The sequence below is a fragment of the Pinus tabuliformis genome, chromosome X (assembly GCF_031772625.1).
Source record: "Pinus tabuliformis cultivar Carrire ecotype Pingquan chromosome X, CPIR1, whole genome shotgun sequence".
Classification (NCBI taxonomy): domain Eukaryota; kingdom Viridiplantae; phylum Streptophyta; class Pinopsida; order Pinales; family Pinaceae; genus Pinus; species Pinus tabuliformis.
Genome location: NC_142308.1, coordinates 1,279,833,454 through 1,279,852,827, shown reverse-complemented (window position 1 = coordinate 1,279,852,827; position 19,374 = coordinate 1,279,833,454). Strand labels below are relative to the sequence as shown.

General features: G+C 36.0%; 2 protein-coding genes across 2 annotated transcripts; one reads left to right on the top strand and one right to left on the bottom strand.

Annotated features, from left to right (window-relative positions):
* The first annotated feature begins 556 nt into the window (after positions 1 to 556).
* Positions 557 to 15,409, top strand: LOC149144714 (F-box/LRR-repeat protein At3g26922-like). The gene is made up of 2 exons (XM_089452249.1): positions 557 to 1,624; positions 15,371 to 15,409. The coding sequence occupies exons 1-2, from the start codon at positions 557 to 559 to the stop codon at positions 15,407 to 15,409; spliced, it is 1,107 nt and encodes a 368-aa protein (XP_089308375.1).
* Positions 15,410 to 15,509: 100 nt separating this feature from the next.
* LOC149144713 (uncharacterized) lies at positions 15,510 to 18,818 on the bottom strand. Its single transcript, XM_089452248.1, has one exon. The coding sequence runs from the start codon at positions 18,816 to 18,818 to the stop codon at positions 15,510 to 15,512; it is 3,309 nt and encodes a 1,102-aa protein (XP_089308374.1).
* Positions 18,819 to 19,374: the final 556 nt, after the last annotated feature.

Here is a 19,374-nt window from a genome sequence, read left to right as displayed (position 1 = left end):
TCAAATTTTGCGCGGGACTGCAGGGTTTCAAATGCCGAGCGCTGAGGTTTCGTTTGCATTAACTTCATCCACTTGCATTAAGTACATCGAATATATTAAGGGGGAGCGGAGGAGCCTGTCAGAGGGCAAGGTTGGCTGCGGGCAGGGTCGGGGGAGCGGAGGAGCCTGTCAGAGGGCAAGGTTGGCTGCGGGCAGGGTCGCCGGGGTTTTTTGCTGGGCAGCCGGAAAGGTATGGTCGATGCCGTCGCCGTGCTCTGTGAGACTCTGACAGAGGTACCCTTTACTATGGAGGTGAAAATAGGAATTGCCTCAATTTAACGGGTATGTGCCAAGGCGGCGGCGCCCGAATGAACCATATGTACTTTCAGTGAGACAAAGCCGCTGACATTAAACATAACCAGGTCACGGCCACATATCCTCTGTAGGTCACTATTTTGCTGAGAGTAGTAGAAAATTGAGTCCATCCTCTTCCCAAGGCGGCATCGTCCTTCTGAAAACCGAATGCATATCAGCAAGGGACTGTAATCTTTGGCCAGTCCAGTTGTAAATTATCATCATGCCGGTTGCTGCAGATATACTTTCTACACTTCCAGACCCATTGCTTTGTCGCATTCTGTCCAAAATTCCAATTAGGGAAGCCGTGAGATGCGCCGTTCTCGCGAAGAGATGGAGATTTCTTTACGCTCAAATTCCTCGACTCACGCTCTCTCCCTTTCTCCTTTTGCGCAGTGTCGACCCACATCCCGATCCACTCTCTGTTGCAACGGTGGAGAAAATAATCTTCCACCTTCTGCTGTCGCATTCGACAGATCTGGAGGCTTTTCATTTGTTCAATAACACTTCCGAATTTGGCGCCACCGGATTCAACAGTTGGTGTTTCGCTCCTCAAAGTGTATGTCAGTGGGTGCGGTATGCAGCCTCCAAGAATGTTCAAAGCTTGACTCTCGCTGATTCCGTTTCGATAGTTCTGCTAAAGAAAATCGTTCCTCCCGCCCTTTTCCATTGTACTCGTCTCACTATGCTCACTCTCCACAATTACAGTCTCACCAGTATTCCAACCCATTTCTCCGGATTCAATCATCTCATTACTTGTTCATTCCACAGCATGGAGTTCACAGATGAGTCTCTAGCCCGCTTTATCTCTCATACTCCGATCCTTGAGGATCTTAGTTTATTCGAGTGCGTTGGCCTAAAGAAGCCTGTTATCTCCGCTCCCAACCTTAAACATTTATATATAGTTGTGGTGGAGATGGAAATGTTGACGATAACCTGTCCGAAGCTTAGGACTCTGAAGTTGTCGGCTGAGACGTGCGTGAAGCAATTGATTATGATACATGATCTGCGAGTAAATGGCGTGTTGTTGCATGAACTTTCATTTTCGGTTTTTCTAATTGAATATCTGGATGACGGTAATATTGCTGAATTGCGGTTGGATTTGTGTGAGAAGCCATTTTCGGCGGACAGGTTTCTTGAGATAGTTGGTCCCTTGAAAACATTGAAGGCTCTCTACATCATTCACTGGCCGCTGCTGGAAAGGGAAAGTCAGATGGTTGATCTCTTTGACAATCTGCTCGAGACGTTTCCTGCACTTGAGCAACTAGAATTGGAAGGCATATTTGAACTGGTAAGAGAAACAAAAAATACTATTTCACTTGCACTTTTAAGCTCGGTTACCTTCTGCTATTGCATCTTTCAATGATAATGGCTTTGCTTCTGCAACTGTGTCGGTGAATCACACTTGTAATCTATAGCTTAGTGAGGTCGGGTAACAATCAATCAAACAGAAAAGGAGTGAAGAGTTCCATTAATCCAAAGATTGAGTTGGTGTGTATTGTGAAAATAAATATTCTAGAAATCTTTAATCACCTATAACCAGTCGTTGAGATGTAAGGTGTTTGATCGGAACGTAATTTATTTTAAATTTATTTTTAACGAGAATTTAATTGCCCATTGAAGCAAAATAATATCTTAAAAATAATATCAAATAAAAGTTATTAATATAAAAGCCATGAACAGAAAATCCGTAGGAATCGTATTCCCTGTTTAATCATGTATTTATCTATATTATTGGGAGAGTTAGGGTGTGTACCTTTTGAATCTCATGGGGGGTGAATATGCCCCTCATGGCAATTGAGAAAGGGTGAAAGGAATAACATTAACTATCCCCACCACGGGATACTAGGGAAATCGGTTTTTTCTCATGAGTAATCACATAAAATCATAATATTTATTGATATACACAATAAAATTATAATACGACAACAAACATGTAAAGCTGACTAAATAAGTTTGAATTTAAATATATCCTAATTTCATAAGGACTAATCAGTTATAAAAATAAAATAGTAATTTATAAAAAATAAAATAAGAAAAAATATTTGCTATAGTTAATAGTATTAATTATTGATTTACAACATAAATATTTTTTTTAAATAAGATATTTTGTATTATTGCTTCGAAAAGTTATATTGTTCGTGGTTATTTGTCTCTGTTTTATCTGGTGAGAATTAGTCGATATGCTTATATTTAAAGTTTGAGGTTATAGAGATCTCTTCGAACTCGAATGAGTCCTCTTGTCCTTATGGGATCTAAGGAGGTTGCTCCCACTCAATAAACACTCCATACGAGTTTGTGGCGGCACGTTGTTGCAAGGACGAGCTAGTGGTGTCCTTTGGCTGTGTGGAGGTACAAGCTTGAGAAGCTTTGCCAGCGTTTGTGTTGCTAGCCATTTGATTGATGTCTAGCTTGGTAGAGGTGTGAACTTACTCCCCTGAGGCTTCTAGATCTTGGTGCTTGGAGTATCTGGGACTGAAGAATCTTAGGGCTAGGAGGATTGGCTTCTTGAGTTGTAGAGTCTAAATTTTCCAAAGGAAGTGTTCCACGGGGATGCGCCCCCCCACCTAGGAAACACGTCCCAATGCTTCCTTACACTTCGAGGACGTGGGGATGTCTAGGGAATGTTTTACCACGTCCCAAAAAAGGAAAGATTTCCTGCATTTCCAAAAAAAATTGAGGTCAAATCTTTAAAAAAGTCAAATCCCTATTTTTTTTTATAAAATAGTATAAATATATTATGAATTGATGGGGGTGGGGGACCTGCGTGAAAACACAAGAGTAGCCTATGAAAAATCTCCCCACCAATTTGAATCTTGATGTGTCAGACTTTTGACTTTTATTTCAATATTCAGTATCACATTTGGAACTTCAGTATGGTTTAAACTTTTATTTTCATTGTACAATGTTACAGTGACGTGTATGATTGTATCATGATTTTCGTTTTAAATTTGTTTTAATTATATGATTCATCGATTTATCCTTCATGATGTAAGTGTTATAAAATGATAAAGAGAGTTAAATTATAAAAATTAAATGATATATTTATAATTTTTTAGTATTTTTACTATTTTTGTCGGTGTCCCTTGTGTTAAAGACCACGACGGCCCCCACGTTTCCTAAAAATTATTGGGAAGATTTTTCATAGGCCGGTCCTGTGTTTCCCCACTCCCTCGTCTCCACGTCCCAGAAACTTGGTGGAACACTATCTAAAGGAGCTAGGGAGTTATGAGAGGTTGGAGGTGGCAAAGGAGGGAATTGAATTCCCAAAGCTCCTAACAACACCCTCAAAGCAAAGCAGGTTTGTATAAGAAGAAAGTACACATCAACTATTTTCCTCTTTGTGAAAATTCGTAGATCTAACAATCTCAGGAATCCTATTGTAACCAGTGGAATCTACTTCACCAGGATTGTAAATTACATTATAAACTTATTTCAGGTTTCTTCTTGAAATATTGAAGTAAATTACTAAACCAACCTACACCAAATTAAATATGATCCTGAAACATAGAAACTAAGCAAGAAAATACAAACACATAGGACACAATTATTTTTGGACAAATGTCCTCGGAAAAACCCAATGCAGGAAAACCAGTGCAACAGATATGAGGGTTTATTATTATTATTAAGCAGTAGCAAATTCTAAATACATCTCTGAACACCTCAAGGGTTTATTCAGTTACAGAGAGGCAAATACTGGCAAAAAGATTTGTGAGATTACCTCACACAATCACTGAGAAAAATCCTCGCTGATCCGGTCACTGGACGAGGTGCCTCTCGTAGGCCCTGCAGTGCCTTTGTGTAGTCCCTGTGTCAGCGCCTATAGGCACTATGTCACCCAGCCAGCTGATCAATTTTTGCTTGGAGTCACTGCTCTCAGCCTCCCGGTCTCACACCCCGACTCCCAGTTTTTGAAACTGACTCTGTTGCAAAATTTCGTACTCTCTCTCACCCTCCACGCTTCCTTTGCGTGGTCCTGTGTTAGCCTCTGCGTAAGAGCTGCTAGATCACTCTATGCTTCTCTCTATTGATGATTCTCCGAGTGAGAAAATCTCTCTCCGAATGCTATCTTTGACCCTCAACTGCAAGAAATCTACTCAATCAAAAGTTCCTCTTGAGAAATTCTCACTTCAGAAATTCAATTTCTTGATCTCTCGGTGTGTTCTCCAAGTGCCCATCTAGCCTTCTCTTATAATCCTCTCATTGATCAATCAACGACACATATTAGATTCTAATCAATGGCTAGGATCATATTAACTTGATCTTCACCTTCTTCTAGAAGTTTCACCCACAGTTTATATTAATACCCTTTAATTATTTTAATTTGATAAGGTTAGACATAGGGTTCCATTAAAAATAATTAATTATTTTAATAAAACTGTCTCTCGGTGGAATTTCCCAAAACGATTTTTGGGTATTGGAGAATGCATGTGTTTAAGCCTCCCTGCAAATTTTGAGACTTAGAGCACATCTGATGCTACCAAAAATAAACACTCTTACAGTCATAGGACCTCTTCCTAATCCCTCAGGTTGTAGCCCAATAGGTTCCAGACAACCCAGTGACCATTAATAGTATTCCTAAGCTCTTGAGTTTCCATGGTGGTCGCTAGGAGCTTGATGTGTTGAGGCATATCTTCATCGTATCATTCCATCCCTCGGCCATGCCAAGTCGAGGGTGACTGACCATGCCCTCTTCCATGCCCACCACACCTGACTCAACCTCTTTCACATACCATGTATGCATGGGAGGAAATGTTTCATATATTTTCACCTATCACCGTAGGCTTTGGTGCCCAACAATTTCCACAAAGACAAAAGACCAAGTTTTGCGAATGTGACTATGGCCACTGAGGAAGGATGGCATAGCTAATCTCGAAGCGTGGACAATAAAGATTAATTTTCAAGTAATGGAGTAGTAGGGCAAGGTCGCAATTGGTTTTGCTAGAGAAAAACAAGCATAGTTAAGGCCCGTTGCCAAGGTTAGCCAAAATTGCAGAGATTTGCAAGAGATACTAGTAGAGTTGACATAGGTGAGCATTATGAATGGGACAATGATTGTTCCCCTGCATCTTAACTATCGAATTCATGTCTCGATATTGCTGCAATTTCCTGAGCATTGTCCGTTCACCACCTTGACTGGTGCATTGATTGTAACCCGCATGGAGATCTGGCTGCAATCGCCACCCATCATAAACCATAAATGAGCTAAGGTGCACAAACGTGGGATACAATTGTGGGAATGCAAAGCGAGGGATCACCAAGGTTCGAGGAGAAGTGTTATAAATATTTAAATGGTAAAAGACTTTTAACTTATTTACCAATTATTTTTTTTAAATATATTTATATACGTTAAACACTAAACATGGTATAAACCAAAGTCAATTTAGAAATAAAACCTTTTATCATGTTACTAAAATTTTATATATTTTTTTTTTATAAAATAAAAACTGACCATAATTGTCGTTTAGCATTGTGATGTGGTACCCTATAATATAGACATGTATATGTATAACCTTTACATGGTGACCTATTGTGGATGTCGTGGTTCATATATTTTAGTTTTCTCTCCCTTATAGATCTTCTTAATGTTATGGAAATTCTACATTTTCTTGAATATCTTTAATATTTACAACTTCTTTGCTTCCTTGTGTCTTTTAATGGTTAGGTACCCAAGTGAATTTGGTGATTTAATGGAACATGTTATTGTTTTAAATAAGTTTCTAACCTATTTAATTTAATAACAGATTCATTAAATTATTACATCTTTGCAAATGATGATTTTGTGGGAAGTAGGATCCCACATTATATATCCCTTAACTATATCATCATAACCAACAAAGGCATATTTCTTTGATATGGAGTCTAAATTAGAATTTTAATTCTTAGGAGTAAGAACACAAGCTTCACAACGATTTTTTTTTTATTAAATTCTAATAATTGCAAGGATGACCTATTCATACCTCTTCACAGATTTTACAATTGTTTCCAATATATAGTGACTGATTTAGAAGATTACAAGGTGTAGTGACTATTTCGACCCACAACATTCGTTGCAAATTGGAATTATTGAGCATTCTCCTTGCTCTTTCTAGAAAAGTCATGTTCATGTGTTTTGATACGCCGTTTTTCTAGGGAGTATATATAGTAGTTTTGTGTCTTAAGATCCTAGCTTCTTTGCAATATTTTTCAAATATAATGAAGCTCAACTCCATTATCCATTCTTAAACATTTGATTGCTTTGTCGATTTTCTTTTCTACCATAACTCTTAATTGTTTAAATGTATTAAATACATAAGCTTTTCTTTCAAGACATAAACTTGTACTTTTCTAGAGAAATTATATATAAATGACACAAAATATTCCAATCCTCTAAAAGAAATTGCAGGAGATGACCCCTTAACACCCAAATGGATATAATCAAGAATACCTTTACTAATATGACTGTTTGCTTCAAACTTTTGTCTATACTACTTTCAAAATATACTAATATTTGTAGAAATTCAAATTCATATATTTTAAATTTAGAATTATTTTTGTGATTTATTAGTACATGTAGATCTTTGTCACTCATATGAACCAATAACTAATGTTATAAATGAGTAGATTTAATCATATCCTGAGATATCAACTTTGCTTCATTGATTTGAGTACTTGCATCCAACTAGTAATGGTTTTCTATCTTTGTAGCCTTCATAACCATTAAAGTTCCCTTTTGGACAGTTTCAATGTTCCACCTTGACCTATAAACTTATGACGTCTAGAATCTAAATATCCCAAAGAAATTAAATTCTTCTTTAGTTCAGGTGCATGATTAAAATCCATTGATGTCTTTATAATACCATCAAACATTTTAATTTTGACACTTTCAACCCAAATAGTCATACAAGAAATATTATTCTCTATAAGAAAAAATTTCACCATCAATAGCCTGATATAAAGAAAACCAACTTATGTGTGATGATAATTACTAAAATCTAACAACCATTCTTCATAGTATTGAGGAACATTACAATAGACAACATTTTATCAATCATCCTTGAGATTGATTCAATTGGATTTTCCTTCTTCTTGGAGTCTTTCTTGGATTCCCGTCTCTTCCAACATCCTTCATGGGATGCCATGACTTGTTATAGTACCAATATTTAAGCTTACTCTTTCTACCTTTTGAATTTCATTTGGATATGCTTCTCAACTTATCTCACTTTTCTCTGGACTAACTTGTAGCCAACATTGCTTCTAGTGTGGAGGTTTGAATAGTAGATTTCCTTCTCACTTCCTTAGACAACAATGCTCTGACAACAAAATCAATTTAAGAGTCCTAATTGTATTAAAGCTAATGGAAGTCACAAAATGATACCAAGATTTAGGGAATGAACACAATAATGTAACTTCCTTATCTTTGTCAATAAAATTTATACAAATCACCTAGAATGTAAGAGTATTAGATACATTCAAATGATATGAAAATTGTGTACCTTCTTTCACTTTTAGCCTGTATAATTACCTATTCAAATATATCCAATTTATCAAGCATATTTCCATGTAAAGTGATTTCATCTTTCTCCATAAGCTTACTACTATTACTTCACCTATAATATTAAACAAAACACCATTTGCAATATGGCCAGATTGTGCTAAGGGTTTTAGCATTTAGGTCTTCACACTCTTCTTCGATCATATTTACATGTTTCTTTCTCTTACCATCTGCCTCTTTATGGAAACTTACTGTACTAACAAATGTCACATTTTATCTTTCATAATTCAAAGTTATTAGTACTATTAAGTTTCTCCACCCAAAATTTGGTATTCCTCACCTTGACTATTATTCTCTACACATGGAATCTTCCTCCAAATCATTTTTTTCTTTTGTTTTTGTTTTTTATATTTTTTTGTTTAATATGTCAATTTGGAATTATGGAAGTAGGAAAAAAAAGAAGGTGTCTTTACTACAATATCTGGATAAGTGGTCTTTACAAGATTGACATGGATTTAAAAAATATAAAACTTGTATGCCTTTCACCCAAGATGAGTATTTATTTATATGCTTCTAAATTTAAAACAAAATATATACTTTACCTCCAAATGCACTTGATTTATCCACGATGGTGGTTAGCAGCTAGGCTTGCTGACTCTATAGAGTTTTCTTCCAACATAATTCAAATAGATTTTGGCTTGTATAGCTCGAATACAGTGCTACGACTTCTCTACACCTCAAACCTGCAAACAATGATTACTCCTACTTGACCTATTGTTTATCTTCTTCAATGGTGGGAAAAATCTCTACGTGGCTTAACCATCCTCACACAAACTCAACTGAGTCACTCCAACTCCATGAGCTCACTTGACCTCCTCTCCTTTGTGGTTAGGGTTTTCACTACTAATTGAGTTAAACTCTTCCTATGGATCTGTCTATCTCCTCATTGTAAACAAAATCCTATCGCTTGAATTTACGCTGCGTAATGGCCCCAAATAATAGGTTTTGGTTTCTCCATGTGCATTATATTACAATTTCATATTCAAATTGAATTATGTTAGAACAACCACAAGAGTTAGCTTCCAGTGATAATACGACTTGTTAATGTAGTTGAAACCCTACATAGTTCAGATTTAGGTTTGCTTCTTTGCATGGCTCAGGTTTTGGCGACTAGGCTTTATTTTCTGCCTTGTTCATCTAACTGGTGCTTTGATATGATGTTGGTATTGAGATCCTTTAAAATATGGATAATGGAAAAATAATAATAAGAATGAGCATAACACACAACAAATGAAATTTAAGTCATAAAACCCTAATAGTTTATTAGGGTAACTTACACGAAACAAGGTAAGGTATTTTATTAAACAAGAAGGATTTTACAATTAGGCTTTATGTCCCTCTTCAACTTTGGGGCTTTATTGAAATATTGAAGTAGACATCTTACATGTATTATGAAAATTATCGCGAGTTTTGAAAACCAACATTGTTAAAGTAACCATACAAATTTACTAAAATAAATTTAGGTTTTTGCATTTTCTTTTAACTAGTTGTTGCCACATTCTAACAAGCCTAACTTATAGTGGATGAAACTAGTCCAACCCTTGACCTCCTCACGTTCGAGGAAGAGATAAGAGATCTAGTGACAAGTTGAGTTTGGACAACTAATCCTTGGGGTTAAGGTTGGGTTAGTTTTTATTAAAGTGAGTAGTTATTGGAGTCCAAGAAGACCCGTAAGCCAATTCAATGATTTCTTGTATGTATTAATATGTACACATTGTACATCATTCATTGAGATCAATATTGAATATAGTTTATTTTGGTTTCCAATATCGTGTGTCTTACAATGGTACCAGAGCAGGTAGTTCATCCGCCTATTGATTGAGATGAGCCACTAGTTTTGTGGCCCTTCGGGGCATTGGACAAGAGAAGGAATTTATCAACAGAACCATTGAACCGTAGAGGACTCAAAAAATTTGGAATCACATCAATTCTGGTATTGAAGTAAATTACCCAAGTTTTCTCATTTATATATCCTAGATCATGCCTTAACGAGGTAATTTTAGTTACTGTATTTTGATGAAGAACGAACTTTGGTTCCTACGTGCAGTCAGTGGGTCATTAAATTCCACACGTCCATTTGTTCAATATCGTTCAATGTTTAATTTCTTGTGGAGTTTACATAATTGGTTCGAATGTTGTGGTATCTTTCTGGTAGATGAAACTTCATTCCTTTCATAATTTTGCTCTATCTTGTGTATATTAAATATATGGCTTATACTCTCTACGATTATTTTTTTTGATCACCTCATTCAGATCTGGAAGATTTTTAAGTTTCTATATGTAAAGGAAGATATGAGGAACAATATTATATGAAAGTTTCTATTTACTATGTGTGACTCTCATCTGCTAAATCTGGCTTCTTGCATGGGGAAAATAGAATTGATTCCACTGGTAGATGTTGCAACAAAAATATGTTGCGTCTTTGAACATCACAATGACTGTTGTTATTGTTCTTAATGAATAATTTCTACTACATTGTTTTAGCTACCAGGAAACATCCATAACCATTAATTTGAAATAATTGGTATTGAAACTTGAGATAAAAAAGTATTCTATTAACGTTGTTGAGTATTATTGTGACTCGTCGGTCCCTACTATAGGTGTCATTTGTTGGAGAAATTAGGCATTGTTGAAACTAAGTGAACAACCGCCGAAAAATCTTTTAGAGGAGTCAAAAGAGCTATTCGTTGTTCAAATTATACAATTCGAACACGCAACGTGTAGAAGACTGGCTGTTGTTATCATGATACCGTGAAGCTAAAAAAAGAGAGAGAAAGTGAAGCTACTGTGATGATACACCAACCACACAGGGCTTCGGTTCGACAGTCCAGTTATTTATGACAATAATGGATTTGTACTCACTGCTGTGTTGAATCAGTACTTTGTAAATTGAAGTTTTGATTCCCATGAGTATTGTGTTAAGAGCCAATCAATTAAAATAGAGGTCGTGAATGTGACAACCCTGTTGTTGGGGATGACATGCTTTAAGTGCAAATGGAATCGAGTTTGGTATTTGTTTGAACAGTGGTATTGTCCCTGACAGGGACTAATTGAGGCTAAAATAAACCCGAAAGAGTGGAAAAATAATTTTGCAGTCACTGCGTATCCGGAAGTCGATTGTGCCTTCTTTATCCTATGAGTCGTGTATAATATATCTGTTGACCGAATGACTAATTAAACAAATGACTTTATAAACCAAATACACACTTTCTGGAGTAGAAGAAATCCTGAAAAGATAAGTTTTTGTTTGAAGGGTTGACTGTCAAGCATATTATGTTTGAGATCGAATAAGTGCTTATATTAACCAAGAAAATGCCACCGTAATTTGTGCATTTTCGAGTGAACATATGTAAGGAAGCTTGGAATTTCAAAGTTGATATTTTCTTCTTGAATTCGTGTTGCGTTGCACAGGGATTTGACAATTTTGATTTTTATTGAGTTTTGATTTTAATTATAGAATTTATAGAATATAAAATCAATAAAGGAAAATGAATTGTGGTTAGAAGAGCTGATTTGGTATGCTAAAGATCACAAGGTTACAAGTTCAAATCTTTATGAGATATTTTTGACTAGAAATTTATAAAGCTGTCTGTCTTTATCCATCTAATTACTTTGTAAAATGGGTGCATTTTTTGTTGAAGCCAACACCCTTAGTTTGATTAAACTTGATAAAGTGTTAAAACTATTGAATACACTGATTAAATCTAATGACGATGATACAGTAAATATCAACAAATTTATTATTGTTGATATGCAATCTGATTTACATGATGTACAAAAGATATTTGATTTTCTCCAAATAGAGTCGCAGTTACAGAGAGAAGAACTGCAAAAGAAGAATTCTGAACCTGTTCTTGTTTAAAACAACAGTTTGTTTGAGCCTGATCATCAGTCAAGTCAGAGTAATGAAGTGATTTCAAAAGAAAATTTGGATGCAGTGTAAAGTAATGTTCAAGAAAGGGTATGCAAGAGTCATTTGCATACATATAAGAAGCCTATCATTCCCAAAACTTTTATAAGACCGTGGGAAGAGATTACACATAATAAACACATAACTGGTTTGGCTTATAACAAGGATATCATGGATGTATCTTTTCACATTCCATATTTTTCTAAACCAATACAATTTTGAAGCGCTGGATTTTTGGATTGTGTTGTTCGAGAACAAGTTGATAGATGCCAACAGTGTAAGTTGGACATGTGAAAGATCAGTGTTATTATCTTCACCCATGTGAGCATTGTGGAAAGTGCAATCACCATACAAATAGATGTTCCAGAAAGACTGCAAGAGAGAAACTAAATTTCAGGTGGATTGCTTCTTGAGATTGGATGAAAACAACCAAGAAGATTTACAGGTCATACCAAAGAATATGTGCAAGAATTGTGACTAGCTTGCAGTGATGAAGAAAACTTCTCACCTTGTATTCGACAAGGGAGGGAATTGTTGACGGTCTGCTACAGGGTCGAAGATTTGTCAAGCAGGATTGAGTCAGAGATCCACAACCTGAGCCACAACCTGTACCAATTAGAGCCAGAGTTGTAGCCATAGAGACTTTAGTATTTACCGAGTGAATTGTTTGTGAATGAGCACTTCCATATTCAGAATTGTTCGAGGAACTACATTGATAGTTCCAGAGTTAGTGGTCGCCTTAAAACCACATTTCTGGTTGTTCTGAGAATTGCTATGAAGGTTCCAAAGTTGGTGTTGGTTGAGACCTTGAGTTCTCCTATATTGGTTTGTGGTAATCCTTAAAAACCATTGCTTAAGAGACATTCAACTCTCGGTTGAGATGCATTTTTGCATTTTGAGCTCTCATTCTTGGAGTTTGATACATCCCTTTGTATTAAGGTGCGAATATTAGACACCTAATCCTTGGGATTAAGGTTGGGTTAGTTTGTATTATGGTGAGTAGTTATTGGAGTCCAAGAAGACCCGGAAACTATTTCAACGATTTGTTGTATGTATTAATATGTACACATTATACATCATTCATTGAGATCAATATTTAATATAGTTGATTTTGGTTTCCAATATCGTGTCTTATAGAGTTGCCCTCAAGGTTCATTAAACTAAACAATAATCAAGCAATTATGTAAAAAGGTAATAATATCCTTTAAAAAAATACTAGATAGATTATGTAATGATCAATCTCAATATGTTTTCTTTAGTTTTTTTTTAAAGTGATGATCATACTTTGACTCTCTTTCTTTTCAATTCTAATAGTTTTTTCTTCCAACTTCTTATGTTAATCTTAATTTTGTATACATTTTTTAATTTTATTGAATTATATATTTTAATGCATTTTATATTTTTTAACATTTTATATATATTATTATTATTTTAATATAAAAATATTAATACATGAATCACCCCAGTAATGGACTTCAATTTATAATATTTATTTTGAAATCGATTTTTATTGTGCTCATTTCAATGGATAATTTGTAGCTGTAGCTTGAGTGTTGAAGTCAATGTGGTATTATTTTTTCAACCACATTATTATTGAAATCAATAATTTATTTTTATATAGTAGGTTTTTTTGTTGTTGTTGTCAAGTTGTCGGTGTTCCTCCAAACTTGAATTGTGGCTTGAGGAACCACGAACGAGGGGCATCTAATTCGTCAAAGTCACTCAAAGATCGCATTGACCTGGGCCAGACCAAGCCTAAGGTGACTAGATTTTTTAGCATGTCTCCTCTCCTAACACATGACACAACCACCCGGTGAGATTTAATCTTAAGTCAACCAACAATTCTAATAAAACTTCACATGCTATATATAATAATTATAATTAACAAAATTACATTATTATAAATCATATTTCATTATTTAGTCATTAAAATTAATATATCACATTATTTTACGTTATATTATCATAAAAATCAATGCAACTAATTACTCTATAACTTTTTTTCATTCTCTAAAATAAATGCACCTAATGTTTTATGCTATATCGATTACTTAAAGTATATATGTTTTAAATCATCACTTGCATTTTTTTATTCCTTTAAATCATTTTTTATTATACCATCATTAAAATTGATATACCATATTCTTTCATGTTGTATCGTTGTCGAAATAAACACGATGTTGCATTTTTCTTTTTTTTCCGAAGGTGGCAAAACCTATCAAACTCAGGTGTCAAACCAACAGTGAGGACAACCATCTCTGGCTGCTATCCGCGAATGTCGGTTTGACTCATCACCGTTATCAAGGAAAACCACGCCACCTGTAATAACCCGCTGGTGGTCCGATGTTTCATTTTTCTTATCTGTATTGAAACTCTTTTTCATTTTGCGAACTCATTAAATCATATTTATATATTTTAAGATGTCTTTCATATTCTTGCTATTAAACTATTATTTTTATATTTTGTATTCGAAACCGTTCAAAAATAAACACTATGAAAATAGTACGATGAAAAAGTATTTAAATGAATGAAAACTAACAACTTATTGAAATGAAGAATAATAATAATTATAAATGAATAAAGAAATGTGAAAAAAACACAGATTCCCAATGATGGTAATAATCCCCGGGTTGTAATAATCCATTTTTATCATTTCCTTTTCATGTCTTTCAGTCTTAGTTGTGGGGATGATACATTTTGGGACAGTGTAAGGTTAATATTTTTTTGAATTTTTTTGAAATATTATGTGATTTTGTAGCAATTTTATTTTTATTTTATTTTAATTCAAAAAATATTTCATAAGTTTATTATTCTTATTAAAAATAATTTTTAATAATAAATTAAAATATAATTAAATTAATTAATTAATTTTTATTATATTTATAAAAAATAAATATTATAACAATGTTAAACCTAATGGTTATGTAAGATTTTTATAGTTTTATCTTTAATTACATTATAGTTTAAAACTCATGTAAAGGGTAAAGGATGATCTTTGAAAATCATTTTAAGTTACTGGATTGATTCTCTGAAATAAGTTTACATATGTGAAGACTTTGAATAGGATGTCAATTAATAAAATTGCTAAGGTGTGATATTTTTTTTATTATGTATTATTTTTAATTTTTATAATGTAGTTTTTAAAAATATTTTGAAACTTAAAATAAATTTCAATATTTTAAATAGGATATTAGCTAATAATATTGTTTTTTTTTCCGGAGAAAATAATCAAAACTTTTTATTAATGGTATAAAAAGTTACATTTTTCGGAAAATCATCATCAAACCACCAAGAAGTGGTATCTAAACTGATAGGTCTGTTCCCTAATTTAGAACTGTGAGCAGAGATAAGAGGGACCCATAGTCAACCTCCAAATTACAAAACCAAGAGTAAAAACGAATACAGAGGATCTGAAACTGTCGCTAGTGAGCGAATTTAACTGTTCTGGTTCTCTGAATCCATACAGAAGACTTCTTCATGACTATGTGTCCTCCTTCAATAAACATATAAACAGTCACGAATATACTGTAAACTTTTTTTATGAATGTACAGGATCAAAAAGAACTCTGTTTCAGCATTTTATGAATGTACAGGATGCAGGAAAAAGCTCTGTTTCAGCATATTGTGTGTGAGATATAAAGAACTCGGCCCTCCTGAAAACGACACCATGGAAAGAAGATGACCGTAAAGCATAAACGAGTTTCAGCTGTGACATGTATTAGGAAAAAACCATCAAAGAGGCGGAGCAAAAGGAGGCAGCTGTGATGTGGTAACCTGCCCCTGACTTGTTTCTTCTATAGACCAACTCCCCGTCGCTTGCTGAAGGCCATTTTTTGAAAGCTGGTCTGCAGATGCATTGTGTTCTCTGTAAATATGGCAAATAGAACAGTTGTTAAAATGAGATTTTAGAGAAACTATATCATCTAGGATAGTCTTCAATATCTGATTTTGACACATGGAATTGCCATTAACCCATTTAACAGCGTTCATGGAGTCACCAAAGATTTGAATGGACAGAATATTCTTTTTTAATGCCCAGCACATGAGGAGACGTAATGCAGACATTTCTGCATAATTATTTGATCCTTGACCCAGACCCACAGAAGCTTTAAAAGACTGATCGTGGTTCAAATGAATACATATTCCAGCACCTGCCCTGTTTTCTTGGGATGCACCGTCGAAGAAAGCCCAAGGAGAACCTTCCTTTATCGCTGGAGGACTGTTTCGATTTTGTGCACTTTTTGGTTCAGGAGGAGGGATAGAAGAGTATATGGCCACACAGGTTGATGCAGTTGTTGTTTTAGTTATGGCCTGGTCTTTAAATATGCTATTATTCCTTGCAAGCCATACACCCCAGAAAAAGATTGGGGGGAGGTTTCTGAGGTTACCATCGGGGTGGTTGTTCCACCAATTTCTCCACGCATCTTCTAATGGAGCGTGTCCCCAGTGAACTTTTAATTTTAACAGATCTGTTATCTCTCCCCAAATTTTTAAGGAAACAGCACAGGTTGTGAAAAGATGGTTAATAGTTTCCTCATTCGCCTTGCAGAGAGGACATCTCCCCGGCCCTATGAAGAATCTGGACTGAAGAGTGTCCCATGTTGGGATTTTCCTCTTCAACATACACCATAGAAAGATCCTGGATTTCAAAGGACATTTGAGTTTCCATAAATTTTTCGACCACCACTCCGCAGCAGACCATCCTTTCTTCTCCATCAGGAAAGAGTAACCCTCTTTTGGAAAATAATTTCCTGTTTTTCCATGAGCCCACATCAGCTTGTCATGTTCATTATTTATTCTAACATGGGAGCGATGGAGTTCTTCAACATACGAGGACCATTCAGGATGCCATCTAATATTTAATCCAAGGTCTCCGGCACTTTTCCATGCCTGTCCCCATATGTTTGACTGACCCACTTTCTCCACTTGATTTAGAGTGAAAATGCCTCTACTTCCCAAATGTCTCAAGAGGCCAGGGGAGAGGGCAAATGATTCGTTACAGCCAACCCAAGGATCCCTACCAATTTTTACATTATTCCCATCGCCCACTTTCCACGCCAACCCCTGTTCTATCACTGAGAAAGCTTCAATTGTTGCCTTCCATATTACTGAGGACTGTTTCGTTTTCTTCTCCTGACTTCTGATCCATTCCTCCAGGGGGGTTGGATCAATATATTTTCTTTTGATCACCCGGGTCCAAAGGTTTTCCATTGTGATAAGTCTCCATCCAGATTTTGCTGCCAATGAAAGGCTGAATTCTGGTAGTCTCTTGATTCCCCATCCGCCCCACTCCTTTGGTCTGGCAATCTTGTCCCATGCCACCCAAGGGAGAACAGATTTTTCATTTGAACCTGCCCATAAAAATTTGCTACAGAGCCTTTTGATCTTCTCCATTATGCCCTTTGGGATCCAAGTTAGAGCAGCCCAATAAACAGGAATGGCCAATAAGACGGATTTTAGAAGTGTCGTTCTTCCTGCTCGCGAAAGCCATCTAAAGCTCCAATGGGATATTCTTGCTTCAATCTTTGCTATGAGCCAATTCCAGTCCTCATTTTTGTAAGCATCCGGTTTTAACCAGAAGCCCAGGTATTTAAAAGGAGAGGCCAAGGGCTGTAAATGGAAAGGGAAAAGATCGGACATTGTATTGCATTCTCTCCTGTTATATCCTGCAACACACACTTGTGATTTTCCATAGTTTATCTGCATTCCTGTAGCTTTCATAAATAGATCAATAATAATTTTATATTCCTTGAGTTCGTCATAAGATCCATTAGAAAAAATCAGAATATCATCAACAAAGAGCAGGTGGGTGATATAGAGGTTTAAGGCCACCTCAATACCTTTTATCTTGTTTGACCTTCTGACTTTGTGGATCAGTCTACTAAGACCTTCTGCCACAATCAGGAAGAGGAGAGGGGATAAGGGGCACCCTTGTCTGAGACCCCTTTGGCTTTTGAAAAAAGGGGATGCCGCTCCGTTGATCAGCACAGCAAAACTCACATTGGTAATGCATCCCATAATCCAGCTGGTGAAAGAGTAGTCAAAGCCCAAATGTGTGAGCAGCAATCTGATATATAGCCAATTGATACGATCATATGCCTTTGAAAGGTCTATTTTAAGGACTACTCCTTTCTTCTTCTTTTGTTTGATGCTATGAAGAACCTCTTGGGCGACACCAATCGCCTCATGTATTTGTCTGCCTTCCAAGAAGCCAAATTGTTCCATTGAGATATTTCTGGACAGAATTGGAACAAGTCTTGTTGCTATCACTTTGGCGATGATTTTGTAAATGCAGTTACAAAGAGATATGGGTCTAAAGTCTTCAAAGGTCTCCGGCTCGTCTTTTTTAGGAATCAGAGCGATGAAGGTTGAATTAAAGGGTTTGTATATTTCCCCTTTCAACCTCGATTCCTCCACTACTTCAGTGATATCAGACCCTATCTGATCAAAAAAATGAAGGAACAGTTCAATAGTCCAACCATCCGGACCAGGGCTTTTGTCCTTACCCATGCTTTTCATTGCCGCCTCAACCTCCTCCTTGGTGACAGGGCTTGATAGCTCAGCTGCTTCATCCTCCTCCAGGAAACTAGGAAAACATTGAGCTGTCCTCATAACCTCAGCTATTGTAGCCTCTCCTGAATCAGAAAAGGTTCTTTGGAAGTTCCTCTGACCCAAGCCCGAAAGTTCTGAGAAAGTTTTTACCACCCTACCTTCCTCATCTTTAAGGCTCCAAATTGTGTTAGCAGATTTCCTCCCTTTTGCATAGTTATGGAAAAAACTTGTATTTTCATCTCCTGATTTTAGCCATATTGCTCTGCTCTTCAGTCTCCATTCCTCTTCCTTTGCTAGAAGGATCTGATTTTGGGCTTTTTCCAGAGAGAGGATTCGGTCCTTAGAGTCCTGCGTGGAGTATCCATCTGCATCAATGCTTTCCAATGACTTCAATTCCTCCCTGATTTTTAACAGATCTTCATTTTGCTGTTTTTGTCTTTCTTTTGCCCAAGAGATGGTTGCTTTCTTTAATCTCTTCAGATTTTCCATAAATAAGAAACTCTTACAGTCATTTGTAATTCTGTCAGGATGGATCCATGTGGATTTAAAAAGATTGATGAAAGAAGTTTCTTGCAGCTATGAGGAATTAAATTTGTAAGGTGCAGGAGGCTTTGGGGGGGGGAAAGAGAGATCCAAAAAAATCAGGAAATGATCAGAATTCCCGATCTCGTCAATCCATTGCCGAAAAAGAGGCACTCTTGTTATGAAGCCTTCAGAAAGCAGAAACCGATCTAGCCTTTTTGCAATCCTGTCCTCCCCGGCTCGTCTATTTCTCCAAGTAGGCTTTAAATTAATCGGGATTGGATCGATGAGTTTATTATCTGTAAGGGCTTGGAAGAAGAAGTCCGTCAGGGGATCCTCCCTAGCTGATGGACCCCATGCCTCTGCTCTGCCCAAAGAAAAATTAAGGTCCCCACCCACAACCATCAAGGGCTTGTTCATCAAAGATTTTGACAACAAATCTGTCCAGAAATGTTCCCTCCCTTGACATGGGCCATAAATATTTACAACCTGAAAGGATGTAGGAAAATCTGGGCAGACTACT